Here is a 20,248-nt window from a genome sequence, read left to right on the forward strand (position 1 = left end):
CCTACGGCTCCCCCTACCCCATCCATAACTTTGAGTCCATCCAAACATACACTTCCCGTACAACACAAGAACCGCTAGAAAATCTCAGCAGGTCTGACAGCATCAATGTTGGCTCTATTCTATCTCCACTGATGCCGTCAGACCTGCTGCGATTTTTTAGCATTTTCTGTATTTGTTTCAGATTCCAGTATCCACAGTATTCTGCTTTACACTTCCCGTATCCTGATTCGGATCCTGTTCACCTTGTGTTATAATTCAGGTCAGAAACTCCAAAAGGTTCTATGAAGTCCGCCTGGATCATAAGTTTTTGCACTTTGAATTTGGCTAGGGTGAGCAAGAGATATTTCACTTCAGGTATGATTCAAATGACCCACTGGGGAGCTTTTATTCAAACAAAGTTTATTTAAGAATATAGTTAACATGTATAGAAAGAAAATTAGCAATAACCTTTACCAATTACAAACAAGAAAAAAAAATTATGATATAGTATAATCCTTAATGAATACAGGAAATGTCCCAATCAAACCAAACCCATAAACAAAACCCTTTCCACAGGTTTAACACAGCAAAATACAAAGGTCACGTGATGCTGAAACTTAGTCCTTTGAACAAAGAACAATACAGCACAGGAACAGGCCCTTCGGCCCTCCAAGCCCGCACCGCTTCCTGGTCCAAACTAGACCATTCTTTTGTATCCCTCCATTCCCACTCCGTTCATGTGGCTATCTAGATAAGTCTTAAACGTTCCCAGTGTGTCCGCCTCCACCACCATGCCTGGCAGCGCATTCCAGGCCTCCACCACCCTCTGTGTAAAATATGTCCTTCTGATATCCGTGTTAAACCTCCCCCCCCTCACCTTGAACCTATGACCCCTCGTGAACGTCGCCACCGACCTGGGAAAAAGCTTCCCACCGTTGACCCTATCTATGTCTTTCATAATTTTATACACCTCTATTAGGTCACTCCTCATCCTCCGTCTTTCCAGTGAGAAAAATCCCAGTTTACCCAATCTCTCCTCATAACTAAGCCCTTCCATACCAGGCAACATCCTGGCAAACCTCCTCTGCACTCTCTCTAAAGCCTCCACGTCCTTCTGGTAGTGTGGCGACCAGAACTGGGCGCAGTATTCCAAATGCGGCCGAACCAACGTTCTATACAACCGCAACATCAGACCCCAACTTTGGGTGGAGAATTGAAACTCTGACTTCCCAGTCTTAGAATTTCTAGCAGCCCGCTTGATATACACGCAGAACAGCTCCAAATCAGAACAGCTTCCCAAAACACCAGGGAGAGAGACACTCTGGGCAAGCCAACCGCCAACAGCAGAGTTTCCAATCCAGGAAGGCCAGGAACCTTGCTTCCAGTGAGCCAGCAGAATTTCCAAAACCAGGGAGGGAGAGAGAGAGAGAAATGCTGCTTTCAGTCTGATGGTCATCCCCTTCTAAACTCAAACTGAAAGTAAGTCCTTGAATTCTTCCGGGGAGGAACCACCTGACTTTGACCTGTCAATCAATCTTCCCTCTCATAATGCAGGATCATAAAACAAACCCCAGAACGTACCTGAGGCCCCAAGTAAGAAGAAACAAAACCCAATTTAAGCCATTGAAGCAGCAATAAAAAGACTTCTCGCAGACAGCCGGTGCCACAATGGAAAAAACTGAAGCTGGGATAGCTACAGAGAACAGGATTTAAAAAAAAAAAAATTCTTAAAGGTACACTAATGTCACATTGTGAGTTCATTAGCTAACTTCCAGTCCCCTAATGCCTCGATTTTAAAATTCTCCTCCTCCTATTCAAATACCTCCATTGCCTCTCCCCTCCTAAACTTTGTGAATACCTCCAGCCCTACAACCCTTTGGGTGCTCCTCCAATTCTGGTCTCTTGCACAACCCTGACCTTCATTGCCCCATCCGCTGCCTAGGCCCTAAATTCAGGAACCCCTTCCCTGATCCTCTCTCTCCTCCTTCAAGACTCTGCGTAAAACCTTTTTCACCAAGCTTCTGATCACCTAACATTATCTTCTTTAGTTTGTTGTCAGCTTTTATTTCGTCTGAGTACACTCCTGTGGGCATAATTAGGGTTAGCACTGGCTGCTTCACAGTAAGAAGTCTCACAACACCAGGTTAAAGTCCAACAGGTTTATTTGGGAGCAAATACCATAAGCTTTCGGAGCACTGCTCCTCGAAGGAGCCGTGCTCCGAAAGCTTATGGTATTTGCTACCAAATAAACCTGTTGGACTTTTAACCTGGTGTTGTGAGACTTCTTACTGTGTTCACCCCAGTCCAACGCCGGCATCTCCACATCATGACTACCATGCTTCACAGTGTCAGGGACCCGGGTTCAATTCGAACCTCGGGTGGCTGTCTGTGTGGAGTTTGCACGTTCTCCCCATGTCTGTGTGGGGTTTCCTCCGGGTGCTCCGGTTTCCTCCCACAGTCCAAAGATGTGCAGGTTAGGTGGATTGGCCATGCTAAATTTCCCCTTGATTCCCAAAGATGTATAGGTTAGGAGGATTAGTGGGGTAAGTATATGGGGGGGGGGGGTTATGGGTATAGGGCGGGAGGGCGTGGGCTTGGATAAGATGCTCTGTCGGAGAGTTGGTGCAGGCTCGATGGGCTGAATGGCCTGCTTCTGCATTGTAGGGATTCTATGATGTTTCATTGCATTGGGTGTGTTGATTAAGGTTTTTGGTGTTGTACATTCACCCCTGATTCCATACACCCCTTGTTTTAGATGAACTTGAAGAGGACTCACAGGAAAGCAAGCGGTCAACTCTCAAATCGGATAAGACAAATCGGGTAAACTATATGTTAACTGTGTGCTTTCTGTCATTGAGACCCTCCCGTTCTCTGCCTCCGCCTCCATCAATGCAAATTAGCCACAGAGTGTCAGATATGTGATAGGCCGATGCTGCGGATGCTGATATTTCTGAAATGGAAGAGGAGATGCTCGGAAATTCAGGCAGCATCTGTGGAGAGAGAAACAGTTAACATTTCAGATCAATGACCCTTGATGAGAGCGGGGCACTGGGCGGAGTTGAGCCATGAGGCTAATCCCCTGATCTGACTGATGAGGAATCCAACTCTTCAGTCTTGAAAGGTGGGGCAGAATGTTTTTGGCCCCCGGGTAATGGGAACGGAGGGCGTACGTGTTTGGTAGAATATCGGGGAGCAGTTCAGGGATGATTCCCCAAAGCAGCCCTGGGGAATGTTCCCAGTGGCAGGCTGCAAGACGGGTCAGCTGCCCGCTCCGAGGGCAGATAATTAAAGGCCCTATTGAGGGGCTTTTCTATCTGGGACCACCGGCATTTTGTCCAGTATTCTGCCCCTCTCGTATCTCAGCCCCCTCCTCCTTTAGCTTTATGGGGTCTTTCTCCTTGTTGTAGTCCAGGGGTAGGGGGACGGGAAGTGGTGAGCATCAGAGCCAGAGGTTCCATGGCCCAGAGAGGGGACAGGGAAAACACAATTAGGAGCAGAATTAGGCCATTCGGCCCATCGACGCCCTTGCCGCTCAGAATGCTGTCCAACCCAGCCTTGAGTATATTCAATGATGGTCTCCTCTGCTCTCTGGGAAGGAGAAATCCAAAGACCAACAGCCTTTGGAAAGAATATTTTTCTCTTTACGTTGGTCTTCAGAGTCTGTCAGATCCTGCCACCTCTCCTCAGTAGGGCTCCCCCTCTAGCCCGCGCCGATCCCCGAATATTTTTCAGTGAATTTGCTTGCCCTGGAGGTGCCCTGAGTTTGCGAATCTGGCCCAGCCGCGTCTACCTCTCCTGGTGGGGCTGCCGGATCTCTGAATGGGCCTGTGGCGTGGATGGCCTTCTCTTAACATTATGGCAGACCTGCAGGCGGCAGGTTAGGAGGCTGCCCGGGGTAACATTGCTGAGGCGCTCCCTCTGTCGGGAATTTTGGGCTCAGGATACACTTGGTAGTAAAATTCAGCTTGTGGTATCTGAGTGGTGATCTTCTGCAGGTTACTATCTGTTGTACCTTTTTTCAAGGTACATCTAGAATATAAATTTGAATTAAATTGCAAAAGATGTAAGCTGCCACCAAGGATCATTTAGAAATGATTTTTGGATGTTGCAAGGAGCTCAGGGTGATTGTGAATGAACAAACTGAGGTGGCCTATATTTATCTGTGACCTCTTACTGTCGGAAGTTTATAAAATATCATTCCCTCTGTTCTTTTTAATTTTCCTTTATAGTCTGAAGAATCTCTTCTGGATCCTAATGACCAATCGTAAGTAGTGAACTGATTATGTGTACTAGCAAATTGATGCACCAACTCTCCCCTTGCTCGTGTCCCTCTTCTCCTGATGTTGTCTCCATCCTCTCTCCCAGCTCTTGTCTCTCCCTCCCCCTGTCTTCTTTTCGCCACCCCCCCCACACCCCCACCACTATCTCCCAGCAACACAAACAGTTATGACTTTAGTTACCAGGCTTGTTCTAGTTGGTCTCTATGGCCAATCTGCACATTAGTTGAGTTATTTACTCATTATATCGGCAGGGTGGGTGATTGGGGGTTGATTTCTGCTTAATGGCTCAGAAACTCCAGTGCTGAACCATGCCAGGCTCGACCCCTGGTATGTAGTGAGATAGCTGACCTTCAGGAAGTTCTGGTGGCCTACGTGAAACCTGGGTTAAAGTGGGGAGAAATTCAGTTTGGCCTGAGATGCTTGCGTGTGTGTTGGGGTGTGCGTACGTGTTTTGGGGTGTGTGTGCATGAGTTGGGGTGTGCACGCGTGTGTTGGGATGTGCGTATGTGTTTTGGAGGGTGCATACGTGTGTTGGGGTGTGCACAGGTGTGTTGGGGTGTGCGCGCGTGTGTTGGGGTGTGCACAGGTGTGTTGGGGTGTGCGCGCGTGTGTTGGGGTGTGCGCGCGTGTGTTGGGGTGTGCGCGCGTGTGTTGGGGTGTGCGCGCGTGTGTTGGGGTGTGCGCGCGCGTGTTGGGGTGTGCGCGCGTGTGTTGGGGTGTGCGCGCGCGTGTTGGGGTGTGCGCGCGCGTGTTGTGGTGTGCGCGCGCGTGTTGGGGTGTGCGCGCGTGCGTTGGGGAGTGCGCGCGTGCGTTGGGGTGTGCGCGCGTGCGTTGGGGTGTGCGCGCGTGCGTTGGGGTGTGCATGCGTGTATTGGGGTGTGCACGCGTGTGTTGGGTGTGCACGCGCGTGTTGGGGTGTGCGCGCGCGTGTTGGGGTGTGCGCGCGCGCGTGTTGGGGTGTGCACGCGCGTGTTGGGGTGTGCGCGCGCGTGTTGGGGTGTGCGCGCGCGTGTTGGGGTGTGCGCGCGCGTGTTGGGGTGTGCGCGCGCGCGTTGGGGTGTGCGCGCGCGTTGGGGTGTGCGCGCGCGCGTTGGGGTGTGCGCGCGCGCGTTGGGGTGTGCGCGCGCGCGTTGGGGTGTGCGCGCGCGCGTTGGGGTGTGCGCGCGCGCGTTGGGGTGTGCGCGCGCGCGTTGGGGTGTGCACGCGCGCGTTGGGGTGTGCACGCGCGCGTTGGGGTGTGCACGCGCGCGTTAGGGTGTGCACGCGTGTATTGGGGTGTGCGTGCGTGTGTTGGGGTGTGCGCGCGTGCGTTGGGGTGTGCACACGTGCGTTGGGGTGTGCACGCGTGCGTTAGGGTGTGCACGCGTGCATTGGGGTGTGCGCGGGTGCGTTGGGGTGTGCACGCGTGTGTTAGGGTGTGCGCACGTGTGTTGGGGCGCACGCGTGTGTGTTGGTGCGCACGTGCGTGTGTTGGGGCGCGCGTGCGTGTGTTGGGGCGCGCGTGCGTGTGTTGGGGCGCGCGTGCGTGTGTTGGGGCGCGCGTGCGTGTGTTGGGGCGCGTGCGCGTGTGTTGGGGTGCACGTGCGTGTATTGGGGTATGTGTATGTAAACATCTGGTGTTGGTGTGTATGTATGTTGCGGCTCACTTAGTGTCTTGAGTTGGTGTTGCAACATCCACATTTACATACATGTTGTATTCGGGAGCGACGGATAGCGATGCTACAGACTCCCAACTTTCTTGCCATCACATGGCTGACCAAGACTCTCTCCCACTCTTGCTGCCTGCTATTGGTGTGCGGTGGAAGAATTTTTAGGGGGGTTGACACTTAACCTGTTTGGTTGTGTTACGAACTCAGCTGCCTTGGCCATCGGGACCTGGAGTGGGACTCGCACCCCGAGCTTCTGACTCGGAGGCAGGGACGCTAACCCACTGTTGTACCTTCAAACACTTGGCACCAGCAAGATTAGGTGCCGTGGTGGTGACACCCAAACTTGTATGTGAAGAGTGACCATTTAATTGAGGTGGACTTTGAACCTTATCCCAACAAAGGAGCCCGTGCCTAAAAGTCAAATGAGGAAACAAAAATTGTCATGGAAAATTAATTAAAGATATTTTGTCAATTCATTAAAAAAATAATAGTTTCACATGTTTCTGTACTTTAGACATTCAGAGAAAAACGGATCTAAAAAGAAGCCTTCCACAGAAGCTAAAACTGCAGGTGAATAGATTAAACCTCTCAGTTTATTTCTGACTCCTTAAATTAAATCTACAACTTCTAACCGTCAATCTGAAAATCAGGTGGCATTTAATTTATATGGGCTTTCCATGGCTATTTAAACAAGCCAGTACTTTCTCTCTCTTTTTGTGATATTATTGATGTGAATCTGGTGATTTAATTGTTATACATTCTACAGATCCAAATAGAATTTAAAGTTTGGAATGTGCACACTTTGGTTTTCTTCCTTCTCTTTGCACTATCAGAATTTAGTGTTCAGAATCTTGAGGGGGCCTGGACAGAGCAGATAGAGAGAACCTGTTCCCGCTCGTAAAAGGATCAAGAACGAGAGGGCACAGGTTTAAAGCGATTTGCAAAAGAAGGAAACGCGACATGAGAAAAAATGTTTTTCCACACAGCGAGTGGTTCAGGTCTGGAATGCACTGTCTGGGAGTGTGGTGGAGGCAGGTTCAATCGAGGCATTCAAGAGGGCATTAGGTTGTTTCTATCCGATGTGCAGGGGAAACGGCAGGGGAATGGCACCAAGTCGTAATGCTCATTTGGAGAGCCGGTGCAGACACAATGGCTGGATGGCCTCCTTCTGCACCCGAACAATTCTGTGGCTCTGTTGTTGCGAAGATACGATGTGATGCTCACCTCTGTGAGTGAGCAGTGTGGTTAAAATAGACCAAATATTTCTTATTCGCTGTGTGCCCCATGTCCTGGAACCAACAGTTTTAGGCTACTTCGTAGAATCGTACAACACAGGAGGCCATTCAGCCCGTCATGCCTGTGTCGGGTCTTTGAAAGAGCTATCCAGTTGGTTCCATTTTCTAGTAACCCTGCAATTGTTTTTCTTGATGAACACAAGAGGTAGGAGAGTAGAGCACACGGGCCCGTTCCACCCATTCAGTGCGATCATGGCTGATCTTTGGCTTCACTTTCCTGCCCAACCCCCTTTACCCTTACTTCACTGAGAAAGCAAAAATCTGTCTATCCCAGCCTTGGGTGCGACAATCGTTTGGTCTATCGTAGGTGATTGGCCGTGCTAAATTGCCCCCTTAGCGTCAGAGAATTAGCAGGATTAATACGTGGGCCACAGGGATAGGGTCTACTTGGGATTGTTGTTGGTGCAGGCTCGATGGGCCAAATGGCCTCCTTCTGCACTGTAGGGATTCTATGGTACATATCCGAGTTGCTTTTGAAAGTTACTATCGAATCAGCGTCACCCACTGTAATGACTTCACTCAGGCTATTGAGGTTGGCCTATTGGAATATGAACTCCCTGAATAAGGATCCAATTGATGGGCCAATCTGGGAGTTTTTGCCTTGTACTTAACCAAGGAGTGTCAGTTCCTCTGACACCCCCGGAGGTAGACTGCTAACTGCTAGCTCTCTGTGTCTGCTGTTAGAGTTTGTAAATAAAGGGATGTTGGTGAAGGGACTTCAGCCTCCAAAGACATATTACACCCACCCTTTCAGATAGTGCATTTCAGATCATCATAATTCACTGCGTGAGAAACATTCACATCACCCTTGTGATGATTTAATTAATTATCTATAATCTGTCCTCAGCTTGCGGTGTAAGATAGTTTCTCCCTCTCTAATCTCTCAAAACCCTTCATAATGTTGAACATAATATTTGTTTTAAACTTGTGATTGCTTCTCTGGAACAAAGGAAGTTTATTTATTAGTCACAAGTAAGGCTTATATTAACACTGCAATGAAGTTACTGTGTGAAATTCCCCTAGTCGCCACAGTCCGGCGCCTGTTCTGGTCAATGCACCGAATCAGCACGTCTTTCAGACTGTGGGAGGAAACCCACGCAGACACGGGGAGAATGTGCAAACTCCGCACAGACAGTGACCTGAAGCCGGGAATCGAACCTGGGTTCCCTGGCGCTGTGAGGCAGCAGTGCTAACCACTGTGCCGCCATGCCGCCCCCACTGTGCCACCCAGGCAATGCATCGGGAACTGGTTGTGCCAAATGCAGACATTTAAGAAATCTGAATAGTTCTCTGAGGCGGAGAAGTAGAAATGTCAGCGCGCGCCATCCACTGTGTTTCAATCTCATTTCTCTTCACTTTGACCTTCTTCAGATAAGATTGTTTTTGACCCTTCCAAGTGTCGCCTTTGGAGGGCCGTATATTCGGAGCAGGAGCTGATCGCTCAGGGCATTGAGGACGTCTCGTTCCTGCTGTACCAACTGAAGCTGAGGAAGTTTCTCTCCGAGAACGACCAGGAAGAGGTGGAGAAGCAGAGCACCACCCCCTCGAAGCTCGACACCCTCCTTCAGATTGTGTTACAAAAGAACTCGAACCTGGAGATTCGCAAGTTCACCTCGGTGCTGGTCGCGATCGATGGCCTCAAACCAGAGCTTTCCAAATGGGTGCAAAATCTGGAGGAAATGGGTACGTTGGAATTCTGCCTGCTGGTTCCACAGGGCAAAGCTCGCCAAATCATTTGGCTTCATTGGGGCAGCATGGTGGCACAGTGGTTAGCACTGCTGCCTCACAGCGCCAGGGACCCGGGTTCAATTCCGGCCTCGGGTCACTGTCTGTGTGGAGTTTGCATGTTCTCTCCATGTCTGCGTGGATTTCCTCCGGGTGCTCCAGTTTCCTCCTGCAGTCCAAAGATGTGTGTGTTAGGTTGATTGGCCAGGCTAAATTGACCCTTAATGTCAGAGGGATTAGCAGTGTAAATATGTGGGGTTACGGGGATAGGGCCTGGGTGGGATTGTTTTCGGTGCAGACTCAGTGGGCTGAATGGCCTCCTTCTGCACTGTAGGGATTCTGTGATTTGATTTATTATTGTCACATTTATTAGCATACAGTGAAAAGTATTGTTTCTTGCGTGCTATACAGACATACCGTTCATAGAGAAGGAAACGAGAGAGTGCAGAATGTAGTGTTTCAATCATAGCTTGATTTTGTACCCTTGGTCTCAGCACGCCAACTTTGAGGAATGTCCCGAAAACATATCAGTAGGAGAGCACCCCTTACTGCATCAGACTGATATATCAAGTTACTCCTAGGTATAGAAGCCTTGCAGCACAAAGCTGTCTCTCACCCTGTGCTAGACAACAATGTCAAATCAGACAAATAAATACACTGGATTGGAGAGAGCCTAGCCCCAATTTCAACACCACAAAATCCGCACCCCCGCTCCGCTGCTGTACTGAGGGAGTGCTGCAGTGTCGGGAGGTGCCATCTCTCGAATGAGATGTCAAAGCAAGGCCCACCTGCCTTTTCAGGTGGATGTGTTATCGTGGCATTACATTGAAGACATTATCCCCCTGTGCTCCAGCCAATATTTATCCATCAGTCAATGTCCCCCAAAAAAAAGATGCTGTCTGGTCATTGCTGTTTGTGGGATCTTGCTGTGCACAGATTGGCTGCCATGTTTCCTGCATTACAACAGTGACTGCACTTCAAAAGGACCTAATTGGCTGTAAAGCAGTTCGAGACATCTGACGGCTGTGAAAAGTGCTAATGAAATGCAAAACTTTTTTTCTATTTCCTCTGGCCTGCAGTGAATGGGGAGCACATTGGGATTTTGATTTGATTTAATATTGTCCCATGTATTAACCTACAGTGAAAAGTATTGTTTCTTGCGCGCTATACAAACAGAGCATACCGTTCATAGAGAAGGAAAGGAAAGAGTGCAGAATGTAGTGTTACAATCATAGCTAGGGTGTAGAGAAAGATCAACTTAATGCAAGGTAGGTCCATTCAAAAGTCTGACAGCAGCAGGGAAGAAGCTGTTCTTGAGTCGGTTGGTACGTGACCTCAGACTTTTCTACCTTTCTCCCGATGGAAGAAGGTGGAAGAGAGGCAGTCTGTGGTGCGTGGGGTCCTTAATTATGCTGGCCGCTTTGCCGAGGCAGCGGGAAGTGTAGACAGAGTCAATAGATGGGAGGCTGGTTTACATGATGGATTGGGCTACATTCACGACCTTTTGTATTTTCTTGCGGTCTTGGGCAGAGCAGGAGCACAAGCCACTAGCTTTCGGAGCGCTGCCCCTTCGTCAGCGCTCTGAAAACTAGAGGCTTGTGCTACCAAATAAACCTGTTGGACTTTAACCTGGTGTTGTGAGACTTCTTACTTTATTTATTCAACCAGACCCTCAGAACCCTTTTCCTTGGAACCTGAGAGCAAAAGTAGCAGCTAGTAGGAATGCAGCATGAACAGAGAGGCTAAGTACTCTGTCCCTATATTAACCAGCTTCAATCAGGCCACTGAGGTTGGCCTATTGGAATATGAACTCCCTGATTAATGAGTCAATTGATGGGCCGATCAGGGAGTCTTTTCCTTGTACTTAACCGGGGGTGTCAGTTCCTCTGGGACTCTCGAAGGTAGACAGCTGCCTGCTAGCACACTGTGTACTGTTGTTGGAATTGTAAATAAAGGGATTTTGGTGAAGGGACTTCGAAGACTTATCACACTGTTGAGATCAGGTTAGTCCCACTCCCGCACTCTCCCTGTGTGTGTGTGTGTGTGTGTTGTGGGGGGGGGGGGGTGCTGTTTGAGGAGGGTCTTGGACCAAGTCTGTCCTAGGAGTACTTAATACTAACTCCTCATGCTGGAAATGAAAGCTATCCCATTCCCTCTCACTGCGATCCCTCACCTTGGTCCACACAAGAATGAAGCGTCCAAAAGGTTGAGGGGACCCTTCCTTAGGACACCTTGTTTGGAGGTTCTCGAGCCAACTCTACTCTGGCTCCACGGTGAAGTTTCCTTATCTTAGTCTCGCGCGGTAGGAATGCCCAAGGCTCCAAGCCCTGGTCCGTGCCCAGCAAACCTGGCCCTGAGCGAGGGCCAAGTCTTCCAGGAGAGGCGGGAAAAAGGGAAAAGAACACCTGTAGGCCAGTGAGGGGAAAGGCTGACTCGATTGTCAATTCTGCTGTTAACTTAGACAAAGTTCCAGTATTTAAGTGCTCAAACTGTTCAAACTAAACTGAATTATTTTTTTCATTTAAAGGCAACAGCTGTGCTGACAGTTTTCTGTACCTCTACTTGGAAGTCTTGGCTGAACCATTGAGTGGCCTCCCTTTAAGAGACCTTATTTACAGTCTGCAGGCTCGAAATATTCTGACTGACATAGAGAATGATCTGTTAATGAAGACCACGCCGGCACATAGGGGCCAGCGGCTGCTGGAGGTCGTCGTGTACATGAAGTCGGCAGCAGAGAAGGCTGAGTTTGTCTTCCTTTTAGAAGAAGAGAGAGGCTCTTTCCCGACGCTCAAAAAATATCTGGACGAGTTCCAGCAGGAATTTGAAAAGCTGCGTAAGTAGCAGAGTGGGGACGGGCGGTGGGGAAGGGTCCAGGGGAGTGGGATTAATTTGAAGATCACAGTGCAGAAGGAGGCCATTGGGCCCATCGTGTCTGTGCTGGCTCCCTGAAGGAGCAACTCATCTATTCCCTGTCACACTACAAATTTGCCCTCCTTAAGGGTGGCGCAATGATACTTCCACTAACTGTGGGGAGGTGATGGCCTAGTGGTGTTATCACTAGACTATTAATCCAGAAACTCTGCTAATGTCCTGGGGACCCGGGTTCGAATCCCGCCACGGCACCTGGTGGAATTTGAATTCAATAAAAAAATTTGAAATTAAGAACCTACTGATGACCGTGAAACCATTGTCGATTGGGGAGTGAGCAGCACTGGGTAGTGGGTGGCACGGTGGTACAGTGGTTAGCACTGCTGCCTCACAGCGCTAGGGGCCAGGGTTCAATTCCGGTCTCGGGTCACTGTCTGTGTGGAGTTTGCACATTCTCCCTGTGTCTGCATGGGTTTCCTCCGGGTGCTCCGGTTTCCTCCCACAGTCCAAAGATGTGCTGGTTAGATTGATTGACCATGCTAAATTGTCCATTAGTGTCAGGGGGATTAGCAGAGTAAATATGTGGCGTTACAGGAATAGGGCCTGGGTGGGATTGTGGTTGGTGCAGACTCGATGGGCTGAATGGCCTTCTTCTATACTGTAGGGACTCTATGCTTGTCAGAAAAACCCATCTAGTTTACTAATGTCCTTTAGGGAAGGAAATCTGCCATCCTTGCCTGGTCTGGCCTACATGTGCCTCCAGACCCACAGCAATGTGGTTGCCTCTCAACATTTGTCGGGCAACAAGGGTTGGGCAATAAATGCTGGCCAACCAGCGACACCCATGTCCCACAAATGAATACAAAAAAACCAAGTAATCCAGAGACCCAGGGCAATACTCTGGGGACCCGGGTTCGAATCCCACCAATGCAGATGATGAAATTTGAATTCAGTAAAAAAATCTAAATGATGACTTGTGGCAAGTGTTGTAAAAACCCATCTGGTTCACTAATGTCCTTTAGAGAAGGAAATTTGCCATCCTTACCTGGTCTGGCCTACATGTGACTCCAGAGCCACAGCAATGTCTTAAATGCCCTCTGCGTGCCGTTCAGTTCATGGAAAATCAGGGATGGGCAATAAGTCCCGGCCCAGCCAGCGACGCCCACATCCCACGAATAAAAAACATAACTCAATTCCTCGGTGAACACTGCAATTGAATCTGATTCCACCAAGTTTTCGGGCAGTTCGTTCTACTTCTGCCACACCTGCTGCATGAAAAAAAGTAGAATCATAGAACCCTCACAGTGCAGAAGGAAGCCATTCGGCCCATAGAGTCTGCACCGACTCTCTGACAGAGCATCCTACCAAGGCTGGGTCCTGCTCTATCCCCGCGACTCCACGTGGTTACCCCGCTAATCCCCTTAACCTATATGTTTAGGGGCAATTTAGCATGGCCAATCGAACTAACATCTTCAGACTGTGGGAGAAAACCGGAGCACCCGGAGGAAACCCACGCAGACACGGGGAGAATGTGCAAGTGTGAACTGAATGGGCATCGCTGGCTGGCCAGCATTTATCGCCCATCCCTAGTTGCACAGGCAGTGGCCCTAGGAATCAAACCTAGGTCCCTGGGGGCAGTGCTAACCACCGTGCCACCCACAAGAATTTCCTCACATGACCTGTCTCTTGCGAATGACTTCCTTCTAGACTTCGTTAATAAACAGCCTTAGCAACTGCGAAGCTATACTTTGTGCCAAACCAGTAATCACGGTTGCCATTCTCCCCCCTCACTCCAGGTGATGGATACATACCTCGGTTTAAAAGATATATGCCCATTAAACGGCATCGAAGGCGTGAGGATCTGCCAGCTGATGAGCGAAACTCGTACTGTAACTTCTTCCGTCTGATGTACCTCATCATTCTGGAAGGCACGCGGATGGCGCAGAAGGTTTTCGCGGCCCGGGTGCCACTCAGCGAACTGCAGGCAGAGATTAAGAAGTTAAAGAAGCCCGACCTCCATCGCCACTTCCGGGAATTCCAAACCACCTTCCTCTCCCATTCCGACTGGGCCTTGCTGTACCCGCAGAAGTCTTCGCCGCTGGAGTTTCAGAAATACGACGTCACCCTGATCGTCTTTCTAATGATGCACATCAAGTCGTTTCCCCAGCCCCGCAAGGGCTGGAAAGCGGAGCCGTCCTCCGACGACCTGTCCAAGTCGGGCAGCCTCCTGCGCCTGCTGTACCTGCGCCGGAGGCTGGTGACCCGGGACGGCTTCATGGGCGTGCCGGAGGCCGAGTTTCTATCCATGTGGAGCGAGACCAGGCAGTCCCTCTGTCGGCTCGGCAAGGACCGCGAGGAGATTGAGGATATAATGTTCACGCCTGGCTATTTATTGTGGAGGGACCATGAGCAGATTGCCGAACTCATGGGGAGGCAGTGCTCCGACATGATTGGACAGTACATGACTGCCATGAAAAACCACTTGCGTAAGGAGCAACTCCTTTGCCTTTGGTCGCTCTCGGGGACAGATAGCGAGTCTGGATCTCGCAATCGTGCCAATATTTCTCACTGTTCAGAACCCAGGATAATCATAGAATCCCTACAGTGCAGAAGGAGGCCAAGGAATGCACACACCTGAATTGTGTGCAGTCTTCGGCAGAAGTCCTTAGGACCCGCAGGGTGCAATTGCTGGACACAAAAGGCCCATTAAGAAGTTCTGACTCTTCCTTTCATCTCAGAGTAGAAAAGACTCCTTATAATGCAGAAGGAGGCCATTTGGCCCATTGAGCTTGCACCGACAATCCCCCGCCCAGGCCCTATCCCCATCACCCCATATATTTATCCTGCTAATCCTCCTGATACTAAGGGGCAATTTAGCACGGCCAATCCACCTAACCTGCACATCTTTAAAGTCTTTATTTATTAGTGCCACAAGTAGGCTTACATTAACACCGCAATTAAGTTACTGTGAAAATCCCCTAGTCGCCACACTCCGGCGCCTGTTCGGGTACACAGAGGGAGAATTTAGCACGGCCAATGCACCCTAACCAGCACGTCTTTCAGACTATGGGAGGAAACTGGAGCACCCGGAGGAAACCCACGCAGACACGGAGAACGTGCAAACTCCACACAGACAGTGACCCAAGGCAGGAATCGAACCCGTGTCCCTGGCGCTATGAGGCAGCAGTGCTAACCACAGTGCCACCATGTTGCCCTATGGAGGAACGAATCCCTCTCATTACAAACTTTCTCCAATTCATTCCTTCAGTGACCAGAGGGAATTTATCCTCCTTTCCCTTTTGCCCCTTGCTCATGTTATCTTGCTTGTTGTTGATGGTGTCTTCAGTTTGTAGACTGGCTTTGAGTCCCAAAAGAGGAGTTTAAAGCTCCCATTTGAAGCTGACACACTAAATACTGAGGGCGTGAGGCATTGACTACTTTTGAAATTTTAATTTGATTAAATTAGCCAGCTGTCTTCTAACCTATCTGAAATTCTGTGCATTGCACCCCCAATGCCTTGCACTGTTCCTGGCATCGCACATAAGATTTAGGAGCAGAAGTAGGCCATTCGGCCCATCGTATCTGCTCTGCCATTCAATGAGATCACTATTGATCTGCTATGATGATCCTCATCTCCACTTTCCCACCTTATCCCCATAACCCTTGATTCCCTTACTGATGAAAAATCTGTCTGTCTCAGCCTTGAACATTCTTAACGATTCAGCCTCTACAGCCCTCTGCGGTAAAGAATTCCATAGATTCACTACCCTCCAAGAGAAGAAATTCCTCCTCATCTCTGTCTTAAATGGGTGACCCCTTACTTTGTGATTATGGCCTCTGGTCCTCGACTCTCCCACAAGAGGAACAACCTCTCAGCATTTACTCTGTCAAACCGCCTGAGAATCATGTATGTCTTAATAAGGTTGCCTTTCATTCTTCTAAACTCCAATGAGTACACTTGATTTGATTTATTGTCACATATATTAACATACAGTGAAAAGTATTGTTTCTTGCGTGCTATACAGACAGAGCATACCGTTCATAGAGAAGGAAAGGAGAGGGTGCAAAATGTAGTGTTACAGTCATAGCTAGGATGTAGAGAAAGATCAACTTAGTGCGAGGTAGTTCCATTCAAAAGTCTGATGGCAGCAGGGGAGAAGCTGTTCTTGAGATGGTTGGTACGTGACCTCAGACTTTTGTATCTTTTTCCCGATGGAGGAAGGTGGAAGAGAGTATGTCCGGGGTGCGTGGGGTCCTTGATTATGCTGGCTGCCTTTCTGAGGCAGCGGGAAGTGTAGACAGAGTCAATGGACAGGAGGCTGGTTTGCAAGATGGACTGGGCTTCATTCACTCCCCTTGTAGTTTCTTGCGGTCTTGGGCAGAGCAGGAGCCATACCAAACTGTGATATAACCAGAAAGAATGCTTTCTGTGGTGCATCTGTAAAAGTTAGTGAAAGTCGTAGCGGACATGCCAAATTTCCTTAGTCTTCTGAGAAAGTAGAGGCGTTGGTGGGCTTTCTTAACTATAGCATCGGTGTGGAGGGACCAGGACAGGTTGTTGGTGATCTGGACACCTAAAAACTTGAAGCTCTCAACCATTTTTACTTCATCCTCATTGATGTAGACAGGGGCAGGCCCTCCACTGCGCTTCCTAAAGTCGATGACTATCTCCTTCGTTTTGTTGACATTGAGGGAGAGATTATTGTCATCGCACCAGTTCACCAGATTTGACATGGACCAACCTATTCAAACTCTCCTCATAAGAAAGTCCCTCCATTCCCAAGAACAACCTAGTGAACTTTCTCTGAAATGTTTCCAGTGCCAGCACAATCCCCCTTAGGAAGTTAATGGTTTTTATCGTCACAAGATAAACATGGAAGGAGATCGGATGTAGACTAAGAATGAAGGAGTGTCTCTGCCAGCTGACTTAGAAAGTGCCATGCCTAAAAACTACAACAACCTGAACATATATAGCACCTTCACTGTACTAAAACATCCCAAAGTGATTATCAAACAGAATTTGACCACATAAAGAGGTTATTAGGACAGGTGACCAAAGTCTTGAAGAAAGAGGTAGGTTTTAAGGAGCAAGTTAAAGGAGGGGAGTGAGGAGGTGGAAGGTTCAGAGGGGGAATTCCAGAGCTTAGGATCTCGGTAGCTGAAGGGTTTAGCATGGAGCCACACCGATGTGATTTGAGGGGAGTGAGCCTTTGGATTAGTGGAAGAAAATCAGCCTGTGAGTCAGAAGCAGCAGAGTTTGCACTCCAGCCCCCACTCCTGTAGGGGGTCGCCAATGTGATCAGATATATTCCTGGAGGCTTCATCACATGACTTGTCCCCATGCTTCAGCCATTAGTTGACCCACGCATCCATCCTTGTGACACATTACCCTTCCGTGCCGATTGGAAAGCAAATAGCCTCACTACCCAGTTGGATGACTGTCACAGACATTTTTACAGGTAAATATGTGGAGTTATGAGGATAGGGTGGAATTATTGTCAGAGCAAGCTCAATGGGTCGAATGGCCTCCTTCTGTACTGTAGGGATTCTATGAAATCAAAGCTGACACTCCAGCGCAGTCCTGAGGAAACCCACGCAGACACGGGGAGAACGTGCAAACTCCGCACAGATAGTGACCCAAGCCGGGAATCGAACCCGGGTCCCCGGAGCTGAGAGGCAGCAGTGCTAACCACTGTGCCATCAGATTGTTTGCCCCTTTTGTTGTGACTACTATTGTTTCTCCCATGTTACTCCCTTTTTGTCCATTCATGGGATGTGGGCATCGCTGGCGAGGCCAGCATTTATTGTCCGTGCCTAATTTCCCCTGAGAAGGTGATGGTGAGCTGCCTTCTTGAACTGCTGTAGCTCCTGGGGTGCAGGTACACCCACAGTGCTGCTAGGGAGCGAATTCCAGAATTTTGACCCAGCGACAGTGAAGGAACGGTGATATATTTCCAAGTCAGGATGGTGAGTGGCTGGGAGGGGAATCTTGCAGGTGGTGGTATTCCCTAGGATATCTCATAGTTCTCACTGGAGGAGGTGAGGATAGGTTTCTCTGTACCCATGTGTGTGTATTTATATGGGTCTGTGTTTGGTGGACTTGATGTGTACTTTTTGATTTCATATTTTCTGCAATTGTGGTTTCATTTATTCTTGTGCATTTTGTTGCCTTTTCTGTGCCTCGCTGAGATAATCCCCATTTGTAATTTGTCACGCTTGTGGTCATTGACCTCAGTACCACGCAGGGAGGGAGGAGGCATCACTCCTCAAGCTATTGAAGGAGAGATGGTGACTTTGTGTTAATGTTTCTGGACTGGTAATCCAGGGGCCCAGGCTAATGCTCCAGGAACATAGGTTCAAATCCCATCATGGCAGCTGGTGTAATTTCAATTCCAGATTTTATTTAATGTTCATTGAATCATAGCATTCCTACCGTGCAGAAGAGGACATTTGGCCCATCAAGTCTGCACCGACTCTCTGACAGAGTATTTGACCGAAACCGTCTCCCCCACCCTATCCCTATAATCCTACACATTTCCCATGGCCAATACCCCTAATTTACACATTTTGGGATACTAAGGGACAATTTAGCGACCAATCCACCTAGCCTGCACATCTTTGGACTGTGGGAGGAAACCGGAGCACCCGGAGGAAACCCACGCAGACACGGAGTGAACATGCAAACTCCACACAGACAGTGACCCAGGCCGGGAATCGAACCCGGGTCTCTGGAGCTGTGAGGCAGCAGTGCTAACCACTGTGCCACCGTGCCGCCCCATATAAAGTGAGTCTCAGCAATGGTGACCATGAAACCATCATCGATTGTCATAAAAAACCCATCTGGTTCACTAATGTCCTTTAGAGAAGGAAATCTGCCATCCTTACCCGCTCTGGCCTACACGTGACTCCAGAGCCACAGCAATGTGGTTGACTATTAAGCAGTCCTCTGGCCCTCTGACAAGTCACTCCGTTCAAGGACAGTAGGCGGCACAGTGGTTAGCACTGCTGCCTCACAGCGCCAGGGGCCCGGGTTCAATTCTGGCCTTGGGTCATTGTCTGTGTTGAGTTTGTACGTTCTCCCCGTGTCTGCGTGGGTTTCCTCCGGGAGCACCGGTTTCCTCCCACAGTTTGAAAGATGCGTGGGTTAGGTGGATTGGCCATGCTAAATTGCCTTTTAGTGTCAGGAGGACTAGCCAGGGTAAATTCATGAGGTTATGGGGATAGGGCCTGGGTGGGATTGTGGTCAGTGCAAACTTGATGGGCCGAATGGCCTCTTTCTGCACTGTAGGCTACTATGACAATGAGTAATGGCAATAGATGCTGATTTTTTTCAGCAACATCCACAGCCCATGAAAGAATAAAAAACAGAAGACTCTCTTTCTCCCCACCATCCTATCATTATGGCCAGCCCAGTTCAGGTGCTCACGCATTTATTGCGCTGACCTGTCCCCTGGGTGCTGACACACTCACCGAGCACTTGCAGCAGTTCCAATTCATTCTGGAGAATTCCTTTAACGCTTTCTTCACGTTGCAGAGACGGGCGCTAAGCCCACGGAGGTCGGGAAAACATGCGAGAGCAAAGCAGTGTCTCCACCGCGGGCAAAAGAGAATCTTAAACAGCAAAATAACACGTCAACACCCGACACGAAGAGCCAGAAAGAAATGGCTAAGGAGGCAGCTACTGAGGGAGATACTCAGAGTGGCCTGGACCCAGATGTCACAGAAGAGGTAGATGGAGCTTTCAAACCGTACTCCAGAGTTTCTAACCTCACTCAGTGAAGTGTGATTCTCACTGTCAGAAATGTACAGTTGAAGGGAAAGGTTCCTGTAATGAGAGGTCACACTTTTATACCTGGATCTCGGGTGCGATTCCTTCAGCAGCATCTTCAGAGATTGGGCACCTACAGCAGCTGTGTTTACATTCACGTCAATTTTATTTACTTGTTTTTGTGACAACCTCCCTCTCCCACCCTCCCTCTATTGGATAAAAGCAAATTTCTGCCGGTGCTGGAATCTGAAACCAAAAGAGAAAATGCTGGAAAATCTCAGCAGGTCTGGCAGCATCTGTAAGAGGTCAGCTCCTCAAAGGGTCATCTGGGCTCGAAGCGTCAGCTCTTTTCTCTCCTTACAGATGCTGCCCAGACCCCTGCTGAGATTTTCCAGCATTTTCTCTTTTGGCTCCCTCTATTGGAGTTAGCTTCCACCATTCTTCTCAAAGCAGATTCCCAGGCTGATGGAATGGATGAGGGGTGAGTGCCAGGGTCACCATTCTGCCTCTGGCAATTCCCATTAGGAATGTTTCCGATGCGAGGCGGGAGGTTGTGACTGGTGCCCCCCCCCCCCCCTCCCCGGCAGTGGGATGGCAGTGCCTGGTGACACGCCAGTTTAAGGCGAACTCGCTTCCTCTGCCACCTCATGCCACACTGCACTGGAGCCTACACCAAGCCCCAAT

The 20,248-nt window shown here is 49.3% G+C and overlaps 1 protein-coding gene across 1 annotated transcript in view; it reads left to right on the forward strand.

Annotated features, from left to right (window-relative positions):
- The window catches only part of LOC144479997 (E3 ubiquitin-protein ligase DZIP3-like), a 57,828-nt gene that overhangs the window by 1,695 nt on the left and 35,885 nt on the right, over nt 1-20,248 (forward strand). Inside the window, exons 2-9 of the mRNA XM_078199149.1 lie at nt 182-259; nt 2,735-2,799; nt 4,209-4,243; nt 6,423-6,478; nt 8,575-8,886; nt 11,456-11,761; nt 13,593-14,282; nt 19,331-19,524. Of these exons, the coding sequence (XP_078055275.1) occupies nt 182-259; nt 2,735-2,799; nt 4,209-4,243; nt 6,423-6,478; nt 8,575-8,886; nt 11,456-11,761; nt 13,593-14,282; nt 19,331-19,524 (1,736 nt within the window). The remainder of the gene's footprint in view (nt 1-181; nt 260-2,734; nt 2,800-4,208; nt 4,244-6,422; nt 6,479-8,574; nt 8,887-11,455; nt 11,762-13,592; nt 14,283-19,330; nt 19,525-20,248) is intronic.

The sequence above is a fragment of the Mustelus asterias genome, chromosome 27 (assembly GCF_964213995.1).
Source record: "Mustelus asterias chromosome 27, sMusAst1.hap1.1, whole genome shotgun sequence".
NCBI lineage: Eukaryota > Metazoa > Chordata > Chondrichthyes > Carcharhiniformes > Triakidae > Mustelus > Mustelus asterias.